Source organism: Dermochelys coriacea, chromosome 9 (genome assembly GCF_009764565.3).
Source record: "Dermochelys coriacea isolate rDerCor1 chromosome 9, rDerCor1.pri.v4, whole genome shotgun sequence".
In the NCBI taxonomy this organism is placed as follows: Eukaryota; Metazoa; Chordata; order Testudines; family Dermochelyidae; genus Dermochelys; species Dermochelys coriacea.
In genome coordinates, this window is record NC_050076.1 from 83,555,011 (window position 1) to 83,575,604 (window position 20,594).

The following is a 20,594-nucleotide window of genomic DNA, read 5'->3' on the forward strand; positions in this document are numbered from 1 at the left end:
GCCTTCCCTCCCTGAGCATGGGGGGGAGCATGGCTGGGAACACTGAACTGCTCAGATAGGGAAGTGCACCCGGTGCAGCAGATAGCACCTGAAATACTGTCTTGGGGGAGCACATGCTAATGCTTTGTTTGCCCAACTCCCCTGCAAGTCTGATGCCTGCTCTCAGCCACAATGCTCTGTGGGTGCTGCATCTCTAGAGCTTGGCCAAAGAAAAGCGGGCAGGGGGGACTTCAATCTTGAAAATGTATCCCCATTTTTAGACCAACTACCAACCTTTTCCAATTTTGATGAACTTTCAAATTTCAAAGAAAAAAAATTCGGGCTCTGTATGAACGCCCCCCCTCCCCACCCAACCAGCTCTATGCAGTTTGGCCCTACCCTCCCACCACACCTCTAGGAGCCTTATGGCCCATAGACTTTAACATGAGCCCAGTTAAACTGACCATCAAAAGATTATAATCAGGAGTGTGCAAGAGACTCCATTACTCATTTCTTTCTAACAATAATGATTTCTAATATTACAATTTCTAATGTTCAATAAATGAGTTTAATTTCTTTTTTCATACATGATCTTAAAATGAGATTTTTAATTTTTTTATTTATTCCATAAACAATATAACAAAACTCAGCAAGTTAACAATATGACGTTTTCACCATACAGAGTCAGTCACAAATATTTAAAACCTTTGCAACAAGAACAACAAAACCAAAAATATTACAAGAATAATTTACAAGAGGATCTATAAAACAGCGAAGCGCTCACAAATTTCCAGTTTCCTTTACACAATATCACTACACTCTTTCACAACATTTCTTTTTATTACAAAATTCCCAACAAAAGTTTAATTTTTTTCTTTGTATTTTGGTTTTTAAAACCAGAAACTTTTAAGTATACATCCTTTTATTAACACCCGGAGGTGCAAAAAAAAGGAAACCTCACACATACAAACACTTCACAGCACTTTTCTAAGAAAAATATACACTTACAAAATATTTTACAAATTGGCACACTTAAAAATATACAAGATTTTGTAGGCGTCTTAGAGTGATCCTTAAGAATTATACTTCAATTGACTCTACAGAATATTTATAAAGCTTATTCTAAAAGAAAAAAGGCAAATAATTTCCAAACATGTTAAAACTGTAGTGTAAAATGTTAAACAGAAATGGATATGTTACATTCATAAAAAGGGCCATTTACTATTTCTGAAATGCTCAAGCGGGATAAAAGTTATTTTAGCACCATAAAACAGTAGCAACTTACTAAAAAGAGGTGCCTCTAGTTCTATGGAAGTTAACTTAAGGAGCAGTACATTCAAATCTCTGTAGGCAGCAGTCAAAATGTCTACAGCCAGTGCTGCAGGCAGTGAAACAGAGCATCTCCTTAGATTTTTACCCTGCTTCCCACTGGGAGTAAAAGACAAAAGGAATTTAACTGGTATCTTTCTTTTTTTATTTTATTTTTAAAAAATCTTCCCTTTGTGCTTTTGAAATGTACATTTTTCTATCGAAGGGCAGCAGTGAATACAAATTTTATTTCTTGTTTCCTTTTTTCACCAAGTCTTCAAAGGCTCAGCAAATGTGTCTAGCAATCCAACTATCATGTGAGATTGAGAGCACCCTCCTTTTTATAGATCCAAATTCTCTTAGATGGCTGTTACTCCATTGTCATTAGTGTCACTTGTTTACCTGAGAAACAGATTTTAAAAGCCTTGCTTCTACCACAGACATTGTACGTTATTTATTTTTTGCATTATTTTACACACAAAGATAAGGAGGCACATTCTCAAATAAGATGTCAGTGGCTTGAGCCATGCAACTTCCACAAGACTTTCTGGAAGTTGCACAGGAAAAGTCCAGTGCACTGACTTGAGAAAGTACAGCCCAAGGGCCTGATCCTGCACTAACTGAAGTCTATGGACCTGGTTCTCTTTTCATTTACACCCACTTCAATGGAGTTCTGACTTACACCATTGTAAGGCTTTGATCCAGCAAATCAGATAAGAATGCTTTAAGCATGTGACTAGTCTCATGGGACCTGTCATGTTTGGTCAAGTACTTAAAGTTAAGCACGTGCTTAAGTGCTTCACTAGACTGGGGCCTAAGTGAAAGACGACTCTAATCCAATGGGTGCCAATGCTGAAACTGCTGAAAATGTCTTTATTTGATTAATGGTAGATTGAGCTATAATACCAGAAAATAGCTTTTTAAAAACCATGACTTTTTAAACAAAAAAGTTACGCCCATGGCAACTGTTTCACAAAGCAAGTATCAGCCACCTGATCCCAACACTATTTTTTCCTTCCCAAGGGTTTAGGCCTTGATCAAGCAAGATATAAAAGCACATGCCAAAGTTTAAGCACCGGAGTAGCCATATTGGCTGTAATTTGAACTATTCACATGGTTAAGTCTGTTGCTGAATCGGGTTCTAATTCAAGATTTTGGTTCCTTATTCAAGAAACACTATGCTAAAAGGGGGGAGGGGGCGCAAGTGATGGAGAATACATAATTTTATGCTTTATGACTCAAGTTCCCCATTATTAATCTTTTTGTCTTTACAAAACCTCTATATGCAAGTACCACTAACAAAACTAGGGACATTGGGGGTCGTAATTTAAAATCAGGTTGTTGTGGGCATTTATTTTGAAAAGAAATATTCCTCAGTGTATTTACAAAAAGAAAATGGAGAATTTCCCTATGAATGCAGGAGGCACCAATCCTGCTAGAACCAGGATTAGCAAGCAAATGCACCATTTTCCTCACCTTGACTCTGTCCAGCACAGGGATTTTTCTCACTTCAATTCTTGGAATTGGAATGAGAGCAAATGAAATTGGGCCACATTAAACTGACCCAGTTTATGCCAATCTAAGCCAGGCTAATAATGGGAATGGGTCCTTTTAAATTGGGTTGTTTATCCCTTTATGTATTCTAATTTATCTGATGATTATAACTCACCAAAACTGAAATCTGCCAGAGTTGCAGTACAGCGCATCGTAAGAGAACAAGGATACTATACAATTTATATAGCATCCTTCATACAAAGGATCATAAAATGCATTGATAGTAAGAGTCAAACAAGATACACTGAAAACAGGGACTTCACGACAAGCTGTAAAAGGGAATGGCTTGGTGGCTTGTAGTGAACATCCCACATTGATGAGCCAAAACAAATAAAATCGTGGAACTGTAGAGGATCCTGAGGAGGCAGACTAAAATGATGCAATGTGGAGATGGGAGGGAATATAAGGAGAGGGAAGGGTGGAGTGAATCCTTGGAGATTCCTTTAAGGGAGATTTTAAAATGGCAAGAGGCCAGTTAGTGACAGGATCCTGGAGAGGGGATTCTAGCTGCAATATTTTGGACCTTCCAGAATTTTTGAGTGTAGGAGTATGCAAGAGGGAAGTGCGCTAATCAGGATAATAGAATAATAAGTGGTGAAGGCAGGAATGAGCTTTTTGACAAGGAATAAGATAAAGAGATTATGAAAATGTTCTCGAGGTAGCTTTAGGCAGGTGCACAGAAAAGGTAAACAAGGGTAGAGGACAAAAATTTGGTTCAGGGATAATTCCAAGATTTCTGGCTTTGGAAGCCAAGTGAAGGGGTGAGTTAGCAGAGGGATAGTAGAGTCACAGGCAAAGCAGGGTCAATATTTTACCCCAAGGACTTTTGTTTTTCAGGCATTCAGTGGCACAGTCTAAGGATGACAGAGTCAAGGAGGCCAGAGAGATGGGAGACAGAAGGCTGAGAGAGTGAGTCAAGGGAGATGGAATCTGCAATTAATACTGTACTGAAATGTAGGGTAACTGAGTATTAATGGAATTTGCAAGATACAAAACAATAATTGATATGTGTTATGTACTGTATTATTGTCCTATTGCACATTTCTCAAATGCCATAAATATTGCTGTATGTTTCAGTACAGTGTATCTTATTATGAGTCACATAATTGTATGTTAAATACATACAACACAATGAAGACCAACAGAAATGTGCTTTCAAATGGCAGGTCTGAGTCAATGGGCAGGGAACTGATATTTCCTAGAACTGGGTCTGACCCTGCTCCATAGGAGCAGCAGCCTAAACATCCAAAATAGCAGTGATCACAGGTTCCTACCCCTCCCACCCACCATGTGCAGAATGGGAAACAGCTCTAGAAAACCTTAGTTAGCAACCCTTTATTTTATAGAGCAGTTAATCTCTGATTACCACATAAATACAAAATACAACAGTGACTTTGTAATTACATATGGCTGGACTATCTCTTCGGGATCCAGATGTGGACGGGATCCTTTGTATGTGAATGTCTCCAGCTGTGACATTGATTGAGAGAAAGAGTGCTGCCTCTTCCCACACAGCTCCAGGGCACCAAGGATATGGAGAAGGGCAGGGGACTGGTTGTACTCTGTGACTCTATTCTCTGCCACAGTAGACATCCAAGTAGGAATTAATACTGTTTAGCAGGGCTCTGAGTTCCCTTCCAGGTTGCTACTATGTAGCCACAAGGGGAGCCAAGTAATGGAAACATGGCTTAAGCAAAGCCATGCACCTAAGGGTGGGGGCCAGCAGAGCTATCCCTGTAGAGAGCTTTTGCTTTAGCAGTTCTGGGGTCCCTTAGACCTCACTCCCCACTTGCTGGATTTTCTGTGGGATGCTGCACTCTAGCTTGGGTCCCATAAATCAACAGTTACTATGAGATTGCAGAGCTACCATAATCTGATCCAGAGTCACTCACTCCAGGCAGAACTATAATGTTATTTTTCAGGACAAATCAACCAATATGATACTTTCAGAGTAATTACAAAGCAGATTAGTTGTTAAGTAAAATAATGTTATTAAAGAGATTAGGCTAAACTAAAACCCCAGGATCTGAACAACCCCAATGCTAAGAGATTTTGGATCCAGGTCAGAAGTTTGCAACTCAGTCCCATCTCTAATTCTCAATACTAATAAAGTGGGGAATAATTTAATATAAAAATGTATAGCCACCTCCAACTCTGCCATTAATATTACAGAAAAAAACCTGACTATATCAAAACACTTCCATGTACTGCAAACACAAAGTCTATCCCTATCTACTTTGAAATGCCACCTCAATACTCATGAATAGGTTGAGGAAGTGATCTCCTATTAGATTGCTACTAAGGCCCCTCTCCTTGTACCCATAATTTTCTATTGCATAAATATGTGACCTTACTTTCCTCTGCTCTCATTAGCTCCCCAGTTAGCAGGTCTCTTGCATATCAAGGTTTCATAATAAATCAGCAGCAAAATGCACAGGCTCTTAGTTGCACAAGGAAAATAAGTGAATTTTTGTTTTGTTTTTGTTTTCTCTTGAGGTGAGGGCATGGTGGGCTACAAATAAGGCCTTCTGAAAATACTTTTAGCATTCAATACTTATCACTGTCTTCATATAGTCCAGTCATGTATGATCTGGCCTCGATTTGGTGAGATCACAAATATTTCTGTTTTCTCTTTTATTATGTACCGAGTCAAAGAAAAAAATTGTTGCTTGAAAATTGTTTTCAAACAATATTGGCATTGCAAAGTTAAACCCTTAGAAAACACCAAAGCTGTGAAATGAGAGCACTTCTGACAGGATCAGCATAAAAATGTTTAAGAAACTTCTCAAAGAAAAGTAAATAGCAATAAATGTATGAAATGTAGTAGTTCTAATTTTATAATTATTTTAGAATTTATCCCAGGTTATTATAAAATATATAAAACTGAGATACAAAGTATCAGCAATATAACTTTGCACTTTAAATGATCTTCAGCTACAGGTTTTGCTTTAAGAAAACAGACACTTGAAAAGCAGCTGTTCTGTAGTCTCTACATGCAGACATTTGAGTCCCTGTCAAACTTACCTTGAGTGATTTTCTGAATTCCTCCAACATTTCAACTTTCTCCTATAATGAAACTCAAAATTTCATCATTATGGTTTTTTTGCTCATGTTTCTAAAGAAAGGACATTAAAATTTCCCAGCTTCCGTTTTAAAGTTTTTTTTTTTTGTTTGTTTGTTTTTTTTTTTTTGGTGAGCTTTAAACCACAGGGCAAATCCATGAAATGAGGTAAGTAAATTTGGCACACTTTTAGTTATGTCCATAAAACTTTTGGTAAGTTGTATAAGTGAACAACATCATTTTCACTGTGAGTTACAGGTGCTTTCAAAGGGGGGTGGTTAATACATAATCACTGGAATGTTTATAGTAAATCAAAAGGCATAGTTCCAGAAAACACTCACAACCCAATGTTGATAGAGAAGTAAAAATATGTACAATACAGTCACTTGTTCATAGTTTGGCACAATTTTTGTTGTTGTTGTGGGTAATAGTGCATAAACTACTGTACAACAGTATGACTTTTAAAAGTCTTTCACAGAGAATACCAGATTAGGTTTGCTTTCAAAGAATAGATTCCCACAATTTCAAACTCTTCATTTTAGCACTTACATTTCAACATACCACAAGGCATATTTTGAAAGAAACAAACAAAAACCAAAAAAACCAAACATCAAACGTCTTTCTAGAAAAAGGAGTCTCTTCTTCAAACACAGGTAAAACCAAAAATGTTGTTTCTGCTTTAAGAAGAATGTAGTCTGATTCCCTGCAGAAAAATCAAACATTTTATGCCATCTTAGTTAGCTTGTGTGGAGCCACCACAATAGGATCATATGCTCTAAACTCTGATACAGTAGATGACGCTTTATGATATAGGTTATGATATAAACAGCAGAGGGGGCTAGAAAGCACTCAAAATTGCCACATGAAGCTCAATTATGAATGAGTTTTCATTTTCAAACTAAAGAGCCTTTAGTTAGATATCTTGGCTTTTGGATGCATAACCTCTTTTTAGTGTTTTGTTTTATACAAAATGTTCAAAAAAGTCTTTCCTTTTCAAAATAATTAAAAAGAGCATGTAATTGTTTTGTTTTTTTCAATAAATAAGTAATTAAAAACTGAAGAAGCCAAACAGCAGAAAAGAGTAGCCTTGTTAGTTTTTTAACCCCAGCCAAGCCAGAAAATGGGTCATTCTTTTAGGTAGCTTGCAAGTAATAAGTATTTTCATGCACTTAAAAAAAAACTGTAAAAGGGTAATGTCTCTTTCATGCAACTCTTGCTTTCAGGAAGGAAAAAATGAGGAACAGCGGGCTTAGCAGGTAGTAGGAAAGTTAAGGGTGCATTCCAGCCAGTTTGGTGCAGCATTACCTCAGTTTTTCAAAAGAAGCTGTCACAGATGGGTCCTTATGGGTCTGTTCACGGTCTGTTCGCTTTACTTTACAGTTCTCATCCCTCAGTGATTTAGAACTTGATTTATGACGGTACAGCTTTTTATGGGTAGGTCCATTATTGCCTAAAGTGCTCAGGTTACTATAGCTTTTATCAAAAAAGGGAGAGTGAATGTCTATATTGTACCCAGTTGAACAGTTGGGGCGACTGGGATCACAAGTTGTGGCTTTGCCATTATTTTTGCTTGAGCCCTTGTTGCTTGACTTGTGATTCTTCGCAGTTCCCGGGGAACTACCATTTCCCTTTTTCTTGGACTCTTGTGATGTCCCTGCCAAAATTTTAAGAGTTTTCAATTTCAGGCTGTTAGATTCAGGCGACCGAAATATATCTGGGACGCTGTTATGGCCTACAGGCCCCCACAAGGGTTCAATTGAGGCCATCATAAATCTCTGAACATCTGCCATTCCAGATGCAATGTTAGATAAAATATTGGAAGGTTCCTCAAATTCCCTTTGATCATCATCAAGGAGGTTGTTAGTGTTTGCTATGCTAGTTTCGGACCAGCCTATACTATTGTCTTTTCTTAGTGACCATTCACCGGATAGTCCATTATGCTTCGCTATCTTTACAGAGGTTGGGCTGCGGTGCTGAATGCATTCAGCTAGTGCCTTTGTTGTAGAGGCTGTATTATTTAACTGATTGACTGTCCTGCTGCCAGCTGCTTGAGCCTTTTCACCATTGACTCCAACTGCATTTTTCCCTTTCCTTGTTGACTTGGGAGTCTGCCTGGAATTCTTACTTTGTGGTTTATCAGTTCCTTTGTTAGTTTTAGGAGATTTTTTCCTAGTGTTTTTCTGGGGAGAACTTTGGTTTGTACCTACATTCTTGCTGGATGAACTTTTCCTCTTAGATTTTGACACTTTGCTATTGGTGCTAATTTGACCAGATGGCTCATTAAATGTTGACAAGCATGGACTTTTTTCAAGGAGGCTAACAGAATCTTCATCATTGAACATATGGAACTGAAACTGATGATTATTTAAAGTAAACCCACTATCTGCCTGATCTTGGGTCTGGAGAACCCCACAGTTCCACTTGACCTTATCAGTATTGCTTAGCACAGTCTGAGTGGTCTCCTGAAAACCTTTCAGATTACTTAGCGATTTGGTATCTGACACGGTTATCTGAGGGGAAAGGTTGGGGGTGTCTGGAGGAGACATTTCCGAAAGCGATGACTGACGGAACTTATCAGGTGTGAAGTTGGAGATGTCTAAAAGGTCCGTAGACTCTTTCAAAGGGGTTATTTCATCTATACTTTGTTGGATCACTAGCTTGGGACTGCAGTGGGCCAAGAAATCATCATTAATATCATCTTCACCATCCTTTTCACAAGACTTTAGACTTAAAGAACTGTAATTGCTCGAACTAACTGACAATGAGCCCACTGAATCAAAACTAATGAGTCTGCCATCATCTGTACTTAGTGTACCTCGTTGGAAATGAAAGCGCGCTTCTCCATTATTAAAATGACATGACTGATAAGAATCATCAGACTGCACTTGTTGGTTATCCGGCACATATTTTTTTTGGTATAGCAATTTGCTGCTATTCAGATTTACTTGACTGTATCCAGAGGCTGGGAGGTTGTCTGCTCCTGCTGAGCCACCAAACTCATTTGATAATGCAGAAGCCTCTCTCATGTCACTTGTAAATTCCTGACGGTTGCTGCTAGCAGCCTTGTTTGCTGGCCACATGCTACTGAAGTTGCTGTGCTCAATTTCTAAGTGGCCAGGTGACTGCTGCAGTTCAGATTCAGAAGGCGGGGACAGCACACAACTCTGGGCTGTCTGCAGAGCAGAGAACTGCTTTTCTGCCTGAACAATGCTAGGGAGGGAACGCTGCTGTTCATCAGGATGCTGGGTGAAGTATGAGATACCAGTGTTACTTGACAAATCAGAAGCATCTAACAATGTCTGCAGATACCCGCCAGGGATCAGGGGTACATTGGTGGTGATATTAGCAGGTGGTAGAGGCTTGTCTGGAGAGCAGGTGGCTGGCAGGAAAGTAGAATTTTTAGCAGCCTTATCCTCCTGGCACTCAGAAATATGGGAGGTTTTTGAAGCACAAGGAATATTTTCATCCTTCAAACTAGCTGCTGTGTCCTGATTTTCCAAAGCAGGGGAGATTTCTCCCGTATTTGTGGCAGCTTTGATTTTCTTGCATTTCAATCGGGCTTCACTTTTGAATTTGATTCGGCGTAGCACTTTCCTCTCTGTCCCCTTATATTCCCTTTCCTGTGATTTGTACTTCACTGAGGCAATGCCTGTGATGTCATTTAAATGTAATCCATTTGCACAGCTGGGGGTAGTGATGGCTAATGTCTGCATCCCTTTCAGGCCTGCATCCTCTTTACTGCTGCAAGGCTGCTTCTGATCAGAGGAGCAGGAGCCAAGTTTGTTCACCGATTGCTCAATGGCTTTAATTCTTTGAATCCTGTGCCTGTTTGCTAATTTGCATTTTCGCTTTCTTGGGTGAGGGAGGAATGAGACATCCGAGCCATTAAGATAGAAATTCTGTTTGTGGTAAAGAGACGATCTAAGATAATCCATCCGGCTCTGCTGCCTCTCTTGCCAGAAGCCCTTCAGTGGGGCCAGTTTTTCATACTTGCTGAGCAGTTCCTCACTTAGGGTAACAGTTGTCTCATTGGCATTGACTTTACTGAGCTTCACCAGCATATGCTTCTCCCCTTTAAATCTGTTAATGATGATGTACTTGATGATAACGGGGGGCTCCTTGCGAGAGACTTTTCGCCTTTTCTTTGGGCACCATTCATCGTCATCTTCCTCTTTGGGTCCATCCGGGAGCCATTCTTTCTTATCCAGAATCTTCTCACTCTCAATGGAATCCACATCGTACAAGTAATCATCGCTGTATCGTACTTTTCTCTTTGCCCGCAGCCCATAGTTCTGCTGAATGAAGGAATTGGAATGTTCCCTGGACAGATACCTGCTACAATCCTTTATATCCCGCAGCACATCATCCGAGGACTCTGTGCAGGTGCTGTCATCACTGAACTCCCCGGAGTCCTCTGTGGAATTCACAGAGTCCAAGAAGTGGCTCCTTTTAGAGCCTATATACTGCACCACCTCTGTACTGTTGCAAGTTTTATTTAAGGCAGCTTTCTCCTTCTCCTCCTCCCCGTCCTCCTCCTCTCCATCCTCCTCTTCCTCCCCCCAAATGATGCCCTCTTCAGATTTGAATTGGGAAGGATCAGCCCCACCACCAGCCCCCCTCTTGAAGGTGCTCTTGTTGTCCCTTTTAGTGCAGTTGCCAAACACGCTGGGAAAGAAGTTGAATTGGGCATCCTCTTGCAGGGCATTGGTCTTCTCCCTCACATTGTCTTGGAAAGATTCATATCTAATCTTTAAGGAGCAGACGTCACTTCCCAAGGTTGAATCATCATCATCAAACATATAATTATCCACATCTTCCTCAGAAAACAAGTTTACAGAAAGCTCATTTTTGGAGCAAAGGTCCAGCAGCTCAATTTTACTTTCACTAATGAAAGATTCGAAATAGCCCCACTCCTGGTTGGGATTTGTTAGCAAAGGTTCCTCACCATTGCATTTGTCTGATAGTAATCCCTCGTAATAATTTTTCTGAGTGGGGTCCTCTGAATCACTGTCAGATTTCTCTGCATCTCTTTTGTCTGCTGCCCTCGATTTATGCATAGGGAAGCTTAAAAGCTGGTCTGAAAGCAGCTGATCCCCATATCTCATGGTTTCTCCTGTGCTCATGCAGTGAATCCCTATATCAGAGACTGAACAGGTGTCATAATCCCTATTTATATCACCCACTTTCAAGCTTATTCCCGGCTCTGCATCAATGCCGTCCTTTGATTCAATAAAGCAGCCTAGACAAGTCCGGCTTGGCTGCATCAAGCAGTCACCAGTCAGAGCTGACATGCCTCCGGGCTCCATAATTGTGAATGGAGCCTTCTCACAGTCGCCTGGCAGAGACCAGGAGCTCATGCTCTTTGTAACACAAGATGTAAGAGAAATAGCGTGTGCGGACGAGTCATCTGAAGTGTTCTCAGGTACATCAGTGAGTCTCAGAGGAGAAGGAGGGCTCAACAAATAGGGCTTCTTTGAAGTCAGAGGAGGCAGCACTCGGTGGCACACTTGATTTTCCTTCTGAGCTATTGTCAAGGCTGAAAATGTAACCGCAGTATCTGCAGCAGTGCAAGGCTTCTCATCACTGTCTGGGTCATGTGATTCTGGAGGAATTGAAAGAAAAAGGGAGAGTGGAAGAGAAGGAATAAGAGAAAGAGAATTAGTTTAACAACCTTGGGATTCTGATCTGATTATTTTCCCCTCCTCTTGCTATGTTTTGGGAGATGACTTTTGCAAACAAACAAATTCTTTGAAAAACAGCAGTGTCTTGCTTACAAGACTGCAATGTTTAATTTGTGTAACTAATTGATTTTGTGATGTACAAAAAATGCAAACATACTACCCCTTGTAGCCTCCTTGCGCATGAACAGGGTTATATTTAAAATACACTGATACTTGTTTATTTAAAAAAAATACATGTTGCTAAGTGGATACTGTTATGTCAAATCTGGGTAAAATGTAGGTTGTAAAAAAATCAATGTTCAACAGAAATGTTCCTATTAACATTTAAAAAAATGTAATTGCAATGGAAATAGGTACTTAAATAAATATCTTGCAGATGTGGATTGCAAACACATCTGCAAATTGTCAGTGCTCAAGAGTTAGAAAGTTACCCTGATTTAAAACTGGCATTGTTCAAGCTGAGAGAAATGCAAAAAGTAAAACAAACATCATAAAGAGATAGAAGTAAATTTGATTTTTAAAATTCTTTTCATTTTTGTAATCAATAAGATTCTTTTATAGTGACATAGGTAAGGAATTATTTTAAATAAGATTTTTAACCTGATAGTGTCCCTTTAAAGAAAAAAATTATAAATATAGACCTTTGATATCGAGAGAGAATTTAATTTGTTGTATCCTTGAACATGCATTGATATCTGAGCAAGAAGAAAAATGATAAATATATATATACACACACACACAAAATGAATGGTCTCTTCTATTAATGTGGAGACAGATTCTGATACCCTTACTTATGTTCAGTCATCACTTACATCTTAGGTAGGTCTACTGTAATCAACTGGACTACTCAAGGCATAGGGGTCTACTTAATACTAATGAGGGTGGCAAGAATCTGACCCATACTGAAGTACCAAATACAAAAAGATGTAACCGACAATGCGTCTATAAAAAAAATTTGTGAGTCTAGTGGAAATAGTTCAAAGTGCCAAGAAAAGGACAAACACTGTAAAAGGACTTGTGCATATGGAGAGATTTGGCATCCAAGCAATCTACTATAGTCACCTTTATCAAGAATATTTATTTTACACTGAAACTGATGAGAAAACTAATTTAATGTATTTATGCCAATTTGCACTAGCTGAGGATCTAGCCCATAATGTGTTTATGTAAACACCCAGAGTTATAAAATACAATATAAAGTAAAGAACAAATGTGTTACTGCACTGTTAATGAGGAGAAAACTAGGACACAAAAGTCAAGAAACTCAGAAGATGAAGGTTTTCAAGGCAGCACTAACTCAGGCACATCACACACTTGTGAATCTGTTTAGTAACTTGTGCATCTGTTTAGTAACTTGTAGGCAAAATTCTGGGGCTGTTGGGAGGTCCCACTGCAGGGGTCAAGATAGAAATCTCCTTATCCCTCTGCACTCTCTGCAGACTAGCTCTGCAGTGACGCAGGGTATGTCTACACTTAAAAAGCGGCAGCGGCACAACTGCACCTGTGTAGCACTTCAGTATAGACACTACCTACGCGGATGGGAGGGGTTCTCCCGTCGGTACAGGTAATCCACCTTCCCAAGAGGCAATAGCCTGGTCAGAAGAATTCTTCCATCAACCTAGAGCCAGTCTACACCAGGGGCTAGGTTGGTACAGCTACATCTCTCAGACCAGGCCTCCGTCTGCAGGTGCCTTGAAGAAGTAGTATGGCCAGGGGATCTCCCATTCTATGGATCTATTGATATACAAAAATCTCTAGGGAGAACAGTGGCCTGTGGCTAATATTTCTGACAACATCCAGCAGTAGTGGCCTTAGGAGCACTGCTGAGCCAACAACTGCAGGATGGGGTTGAGGGTTCTGGACCTCAAGGCAGGTCTACACTGAAAACTTACATCAGCAAGTCTCTGATAGAGTCTATGTCTATCATAGAGTCTATCATAGAGTCTATGTCTCTGACCTAACCCACCGGGGTAGACAGCACAATGCCAACAGAAGAATTCTTCCATCAAAATAGCTACCGCTTCTTGGGGAGATGGATTAACTACAGCGACGGGAGAACCCCTCCCCCTTTGCCATTGTAGGGGTCTACATTAATGTGCTACAGCGGCAGCTGTGAAACTCAGTGTGAAATTGGAATGGGATCAGAATCAGGCTCGAAGAGCTTAAGGCAGCTCCACACAATTGGCAGTCTTAAGGGCTGAGCCACCTTTAGCTTTAAAGCCTTAAGCAGGTAAAGGCAACCTAAACCTAAAGCGATTTGGCATGCACCCCACCTTCCAAGTAACGCTACCTTCGGGGCCCTGTGAAAATGGAAATGGAAATGTTTTACACACACACAGGCACATTACATTCCACCTTTAAACATATATAGCTTTAAAGCTACTGAACTGATTTCCCTGAAATGTGGTTTACTTTTCCTTTTTTAGAGAGAACTAAAAACAATTTTGAGTTCCTCACTTGAGCCATTTCTGAGTTTGAGGCTGCAAATATTTCAATTGGATTATATAGGAATGCAACTTTTGGGCCAGCTCCCATAACTTCAAAACAAATGAACAAATTCAGCTCCAACTTAAAAAAAAAATCAACTTTGAGCTGACAGTAAGCATGGGAAATTGAAGCCAAAAGGAATATGTCTGTGAAAGTTACAAGGACATGAACAAGGGAAGTTAAAATGACAACGGGAACTCGGTTTTAAAACATTCACTACCACCTATATCATCTCCATTTTTTAGATCTACATCTGTAAAAATGAGCTTGACCCCTGTGAGGTGCAAATCCTGAAAAATGGATTTTCCAGGGACTGTATGGTACTAAAGTCAAGATCATATTCAATTAAAAGGTGTATTTACTCAATGGACTATAGGGACTTCAATGTACAGAGTGGCTGAGAGCCAAGAAGAGCATTTCTGGCTTTTGTCACAGTTTTTCGTCACAATTTTAATATTATTTCAGTATTTTATGGTAACATGTTAACTCAAAAGCTGAGTAAAAATACATTAGCCCAAATACTCATCTATAGCCAAAGAGAGTACAGTATTGCTGCGGAGAGGGAGGGGTGCAAAAGGGGCCTCCTTTGCACTCCCCAAGTTCTCAGCCTGTTTCATGCCAAGTCAATCACTAGCTGTAAGTTAGAGCTACCTAAAGGCTACTCTAAATTACACTGGATGTCAGTGTCCCCAGTGGGTCAATAAAGCAGTGAGGGATTGGCAGGATATAGAGAAGCCCTGGCTACCATCATAATGAACATGCAAACATAAGAACGGCAATACTGGGTCAGATCAATGGTCCATCTAGACCAATATCCTATCTTCTGACAGTGGCCAGTGCCAGATGCTTCAAAGCGAATGAACAGAACACGGCAATCATTGAATGATCCGTCCCCTGTCATCCACTCCCAGCTTCTGGCAGTCAGAGACTAGTGATACCCAGAGCATGGGATTGCATCCCTAACCATCTCAGCTAATAGCCATTGATGGACCTCTCCTCCATGAACTTCTTTACTTCTTTTTTGAACTGTGTTATAGTTTTGGCCTTCACAACATCCCCTGGCAATGAGTTCCACAGGTTGACTATGTGTTGTGTGAAGAAGTACTTCCTTTTGTTTGTTTTAAACCTGCTGCCTATCATTTTCATTGAGTGACCCGTGGTTCTTGTGAAGGAGTAAATATCACTTCCTTATTCACTTTCTCCACGCCATGCATGATTTTATAGACGTCTATCATATCCCCCCTTAGTCGTCTCTTTTCCAAGCTGAAAAGTCCCAGTCTTTTTAATCGCTCCTCATATGGAAGCTGTTCCATACCCTTCTTCCAGATCATTTATGAATATATTGAACAGTCCTGGTCCCAATACAGATCCTTGGGGGACCCAGCTATTTACTTCTCTCAACTGTGAGACCTGACCATTTATTCCTACCCTATATTTTCTACCTTCTAAACAGTTACTGATCCATGACAGGACCTTCCTTCTTATCCCAAGTCTGCTTACATTGCTTAAGAGCCTTTGGTGAGGAATATTGTCAAAGACTTTTTGAAAGTCCAATCACCTGGTACAGAAACTGATTTAAGTGGTGATAAGTTACATACAACACTTAGTAGTTCTGCAATTTCATATCTGAGTTCCTTCAGAAGGGAGGTGATGATGGCATAAGAACTGCCATGTTGACTCTAAATCACAATCCCTTACACTATAGTGATCCTCACATGGGCAAAGACACTGCCATCAGCACATAACCTGCTTTTGGTTCAGCATCAAGTAACTACACAGCACTGGAAGATCTGGGCCAAAACCTTTAGAAAATTCACTATTATACTCCAGTATTTAATTAAAACATTTTCCTATTTCTGTTTGTTTAACTGCATTTCATGGAAGTTGTATCAGATTCTACAATTCAAATCAGTTTCTATTGACAAGGTAACCATTGATTCTGCTTGGTAGGAGTAGATTAGGCACACGCATAATGGTCAGGAAATCTCTTTGTAGCTCTAGCAACTGTCACCCACTATTATTTTACAGACTGTTTGCATGTATCTGATAAAGAATAAGACTGGCTGAAACTGACATATATTCTGAATTCTTTCATGCTGGAAATCACAAACGTGTGTTTCATTTCTCACTACTCTATCAGCTAACAACAGTGCTGTTCACGTATACGTCTGGAGTTACTCTGGATTTATAGCTGTATGGAAGAGAATAGAATTTGCACCTATAGACTTATGCTATCAAAATTCATTTTGATAGGGTACAAGAATCCGAGCCTATATCACCTCACAGGATTGGGCTCTCAAAGATCCAATATGGTCAAATATCAACATTCAAAAGAATTAAAAGGCTAAACAGAAACACGCACTTAACCATTTATGTTTAAATAAATTTTAGAGATACTACAAAGAATGAAAATGCCAGTTTTTGTCGCAATGCTAGGAGCTTGAAAGCTAAATGACATCAGCAAATGCTCAGAGGAATTTTTATTTGAATCATAGAATCATAGAACTGGAAGGGTCCTTGAGAGGTCACCTAGTCCAGTACCCTGCACTCATGGCAGACTAATTATCTAGACGATTCCTGACAGGTGTTTGTTTAACCTCCTCTTAAAAATCTCCAATGATGGAGATTCCACCGCCTCCCTAGGCAATTTATTCCAGTACTTCACCACCCTGACAGGACGTTTTTCCTCATGTCCAACCTAAACCTCCCTTGCTGTAATTTAAGCCCATTGCTTCTTGTTCTATCCTCAGAGGTTAAGAAAAACAATTTTTCTTCCTCCTCCTTGTAACCATCTTTTAAATACTTGAAAATTGTTATCATGTCCCCTCTCAGTCTTCTCTATTCCAGACTAAACAAACTCAATTTTTTCAATCTTCCCTCGTAGGTCATGTTTTCTAGACCTTTAATAATTTTTGTTGCTCTTCTCTGGACTCTCCAATTTGTCCACATCCTTCCTGAAATGCGGTGCCCAGAACTGGACACAATACTCCAGTTGAGGCCTAATCAGTGTGGAGTAGAGCGGAAGAATTATTTCTCGTGTCTTGCTTACAACATTCCTGCTAATACATCCCAGAATTATGTTAGCTTTTTTTTGCAACAGTGTTACACTGTTGACTCATATTTAACTTGTGGTCCACTATGACCCCAGATCCCTTTCTGCAGTACTCCTTCCTAGGCAGTCATTTCCCATTTTGTACGTGTGCAAAATGTTCCTTCCTAAATGGAGTACTTTGCATTTATCCTTATTGAATTTCATCCTATTTACTTCAGACCATTTCTCCTGTTTGCCCAGATCATTTTGAATTATAATCCTACCCCTCCCAGCTTGGTATCATCCGCAAACTTTATAAGTGTACTCTCTATGCCATTATCCTAAATCAATGATGAAGATATTGAACAGAACCAGAACCAGAACCAATCCCTGTGGGACCCCACTCATTATGTGCCCTTCCAGCCTGATTATGAACCACTGATAACTCCTCTCTGGGAACAGTTTTCCAACCAGTTATGCACCCAGCTTATAGAAGTTCCATCAGGTTTGCAAGCAAGCATAGCACTGAAGAATACTTTTGATTAGTTATTGCTTTTGAAAGGAACTATGGAGCAGTTGAAAATGACCAAAGACAAAGCTAGATACAGGAAATTTTGGGCATGTTCCTGAAAGATGCCAACCATTTCCCACTGATTTCAATGGGAGTTGAAATTACTCAACAGTTCTCAGGAGCATGACTTTACCAGTAGCATGTGTTTATGCACAGAAGAGGTGCCTAAAATTCTAATATGATCTTGGGACAGCAAGTTGGAGGGGCCATGCTGCCAAAATGGTCACAACAGTATGTGCAGTAACAAAAACCAATACACTCAAAAAAAAATCACAATTCAGATCTATGTGTGTGTGTGTGTGTGTGTGTGTGTGTGTGTGGGCATGCACATATGTGTGGGGAAAAAGCAGCAGTTGTTGCTTAAGGTTTAAAAACTGAAGATTCATAGCTGCAGCAACATATTTGCACAAAATATCCATCTGCCCCACTGCTCTACATTTTGAAGATGTCTGCAATACTCAGAAATTAAATACATGAACTAGGAAAATAGGTTGGCTTGCTGTTATCACTGCTGCTTCATGCGCTGTAATTAGGTTTCCTTACCATTTTCTTTCACCCCATTAATCAGGATAGTTTCATGGTCTTCTGAGGCACAATCCTTATCTTGTTGGTCATCCATCAATTTAACCTCTTATTGTTCATTCCATACTCCACTGCATCTAGCCAACCTGTACATTTCCAAAAACATAATTACAGTCATTAAAATTCCTGAAATAAGCTCACAGAACTGTGAATAAAAGAAAAAACATTACACACAGCTACTAACCCTGTTTAGGAGGACAAACACTATTTATTATAACAAAGTAGCTATCATATTTTCACTCTTCTAATCCAAAACCTCCCCCAGTCCAATGTATTTCAATGGAGTTAAAAAGAGATGTCTCCATTTTCTTCCCAAAAAAATAACAAGCATCAGTAACACAATTTCTTTGCAGTTGTTGAGGAATTTTTCACTACCACCAAGAATTTTACTTCAGTGCAAATCCAAATTTCAGTGGTTCCCCAGAGAGGATGACTTGGTTAAAATGAGTCCATTGCTGTGACTGCCAAAATGTTTCATTCAGCGGGTCACGGAGCCCAGTAAAAGATCTACTGACATATTTTCATCAAAGAGACTCCCCATATATTTAGTAAAATTTCTCTGTCATAAATTATGCATCATTTAAAGCAGTGGTTCCCAAACTTTAACAGCCCGCGAACCCCTTTCACTAAATTGTGAAATCTCGTGAATCCCCTCCTAAAAATGAAAATTTCCAGGGATTTAAGTTTAAATTTCCTCCGCACGACTCCTGCTGCTGGACCCCATTGACTGCCCCAGTCAACTGAGCTCCACTGAGCTCGGGCTGCAGGTCCTGCTGACCGCCGGGGCTCGGGCTGCCAGCCCCAACTGCCCGGCCCCGCTCTCTCTGGGGCTTGGGTTGCCAGCCCCGCGCACAGCGCTGAAGTCTGGGTGGCCAGCTCCACCCTGACGGGGGCAGGGCTCGGGCTGCCAGCCCCAACTGCCCGGCCCCACTCTCCCTGGGGCTTGGGCTGCCAGCCCCGTGCGGAGTGCTGGGGTTCAGGCAGCCGGCTGGTTCATGGGGGCAGGGTTCAGGCTGCCAGCCCCAACTGCCCGGCCCCGCTCTCCCTAGGGCTTGGGCTGTTTGCCCTGCAACTGGGTCCCACCTGCTGCCTCTAATGCCCATGTTCCTCTGGCCATCATTAGTGAAATTTTTCTGGCGAACCCCCTGTAATGTTCTGTGAACCCCAGTTTGGGAACCACCAATTTAGAGTATTTGCATGTAACTTTAGAAAGATTAACTTTTAAGTATGACAGATGCTCTACATTTTCCAGATACAGGCTGCTTAATAATGTCTCCTGCCTGTTAAACATGCATTCAGGAGATACACAGCCTCAAGTAGTAAGGGAGAAAGCTTGACTTCTTTGGAATGGGCCGCTTGCTGCGTGAGGAATCTTTGGTGGGAGGAGTACTGCAATTTGGTAAGGAGCTTAAACACATCATGGATTGACATTAAAAAAATCCATTCTGTCCCTCTCTTACGGTTTTCCGGGTGGAAGACAAATGTGCAATGATAATTCATTTCAAATAACCACAGGTTAGGGTTGCCAACTTTCTAATCGCATAAAACTGAACACCCCTGCCCCACCCCTTCTCTGAGGCTCCACCTCCTGCCCTGTCCCTTCCTCGAAGCCTCGCCCACCAGTCACTACATTTCCCCTCCCTTGGTGGCTTACTTTCCCAGTCCCTCACTCACTTTCACTGGGCTGGGGCAGGGGTTTGGGGTGCAGGAGGAGTATAGGCTCTGGGTTGGGGATGAGGCATTTGGGGTGCAGGAGGGGGCTCTCGGTTTGGGGCAGGGGCTCAGGGATGGGGAAGGGCATTGGGGTGTGGGCTTACTTTGGACGGTAGGGCTAAGGCAGGCTCCCTACCTGTCCTGGCTCTGCACTGCACCCTGGAAGTGGCCCAAAAGCTCCTAGGTGGAGGTGCATAAGTGCCTCCGCATGGCTCTTGCCCGCAGGCACACTCCCTCCCCAGCCTCCCATTGGCCATGGTTCCCGGCTAATGGGAGTGCCGAGCAGGTGCTTGGGGCGGGGGCAGCGTGCAGAGCCCTATGACCTCCCCCACCTAGGAGCCAGACGTGCTGGCCACTTCTGGGGTGCAGCGCGGTGCCAGGACACATAGGCACTAGCCTTCCTTAGACCTGCAGCACCGCCAACTGGACTTTTAACGGCCTGGTCAGAGGTGCTGACCAGAGCCGCCAGGATCCCTTTTCAACTGGGCATTCCCGTCCAAAACTGGACACCAGGCAACCCTACCACACATGAGTATAGTCGGATGACTGCACATTCAGCTATCCACACCTCACATATTTGAACTGCTTGCTTACTCATTTCAAAGCACCACAAATATGTATATGCAT

General features: G+C 41.1%; 1 protein-coding gene across 4 annotated transcripts in view; it reads right to left on the reverse strand.

The window, feature by feature from the left end:
* Positions 1 to 567: 567 nt before the first annotated feature.
* NEXMIF (neurite extension and migration factor) overlaps positions 568 to 20,594 on the reverse strand; it is a 243,768-nt gene continuing 223,741 nt past the window's right edge. For 3 of the 4 annotated variants that reach the window (XM_038417423.2, XM_038417420.2, XM_043492294.1), the window contains 2 exons: positions 18,216 to 18,340; positions 568 to 11,504 (listed from right to left, as the gene is read on the reverse strand). In XM_038417423.2, coding sequence (XP_038273351.1) covers positions 7,204 to 11,504; positions 18,216 to 18,291 — 4,377 coding nt within the window. In that variant the 5' untranslated portion in view covers positions 18,292 to 18,340 and the 3' untranslated portion in view covers positions 568 to 7,203. The remainder of the gene's footprint in view (positions 11,505 to 18,215; positions 18,341 to 20,594) is intronic. The other variant, XM_038417424.2, reaches the window with a different exon arrangement.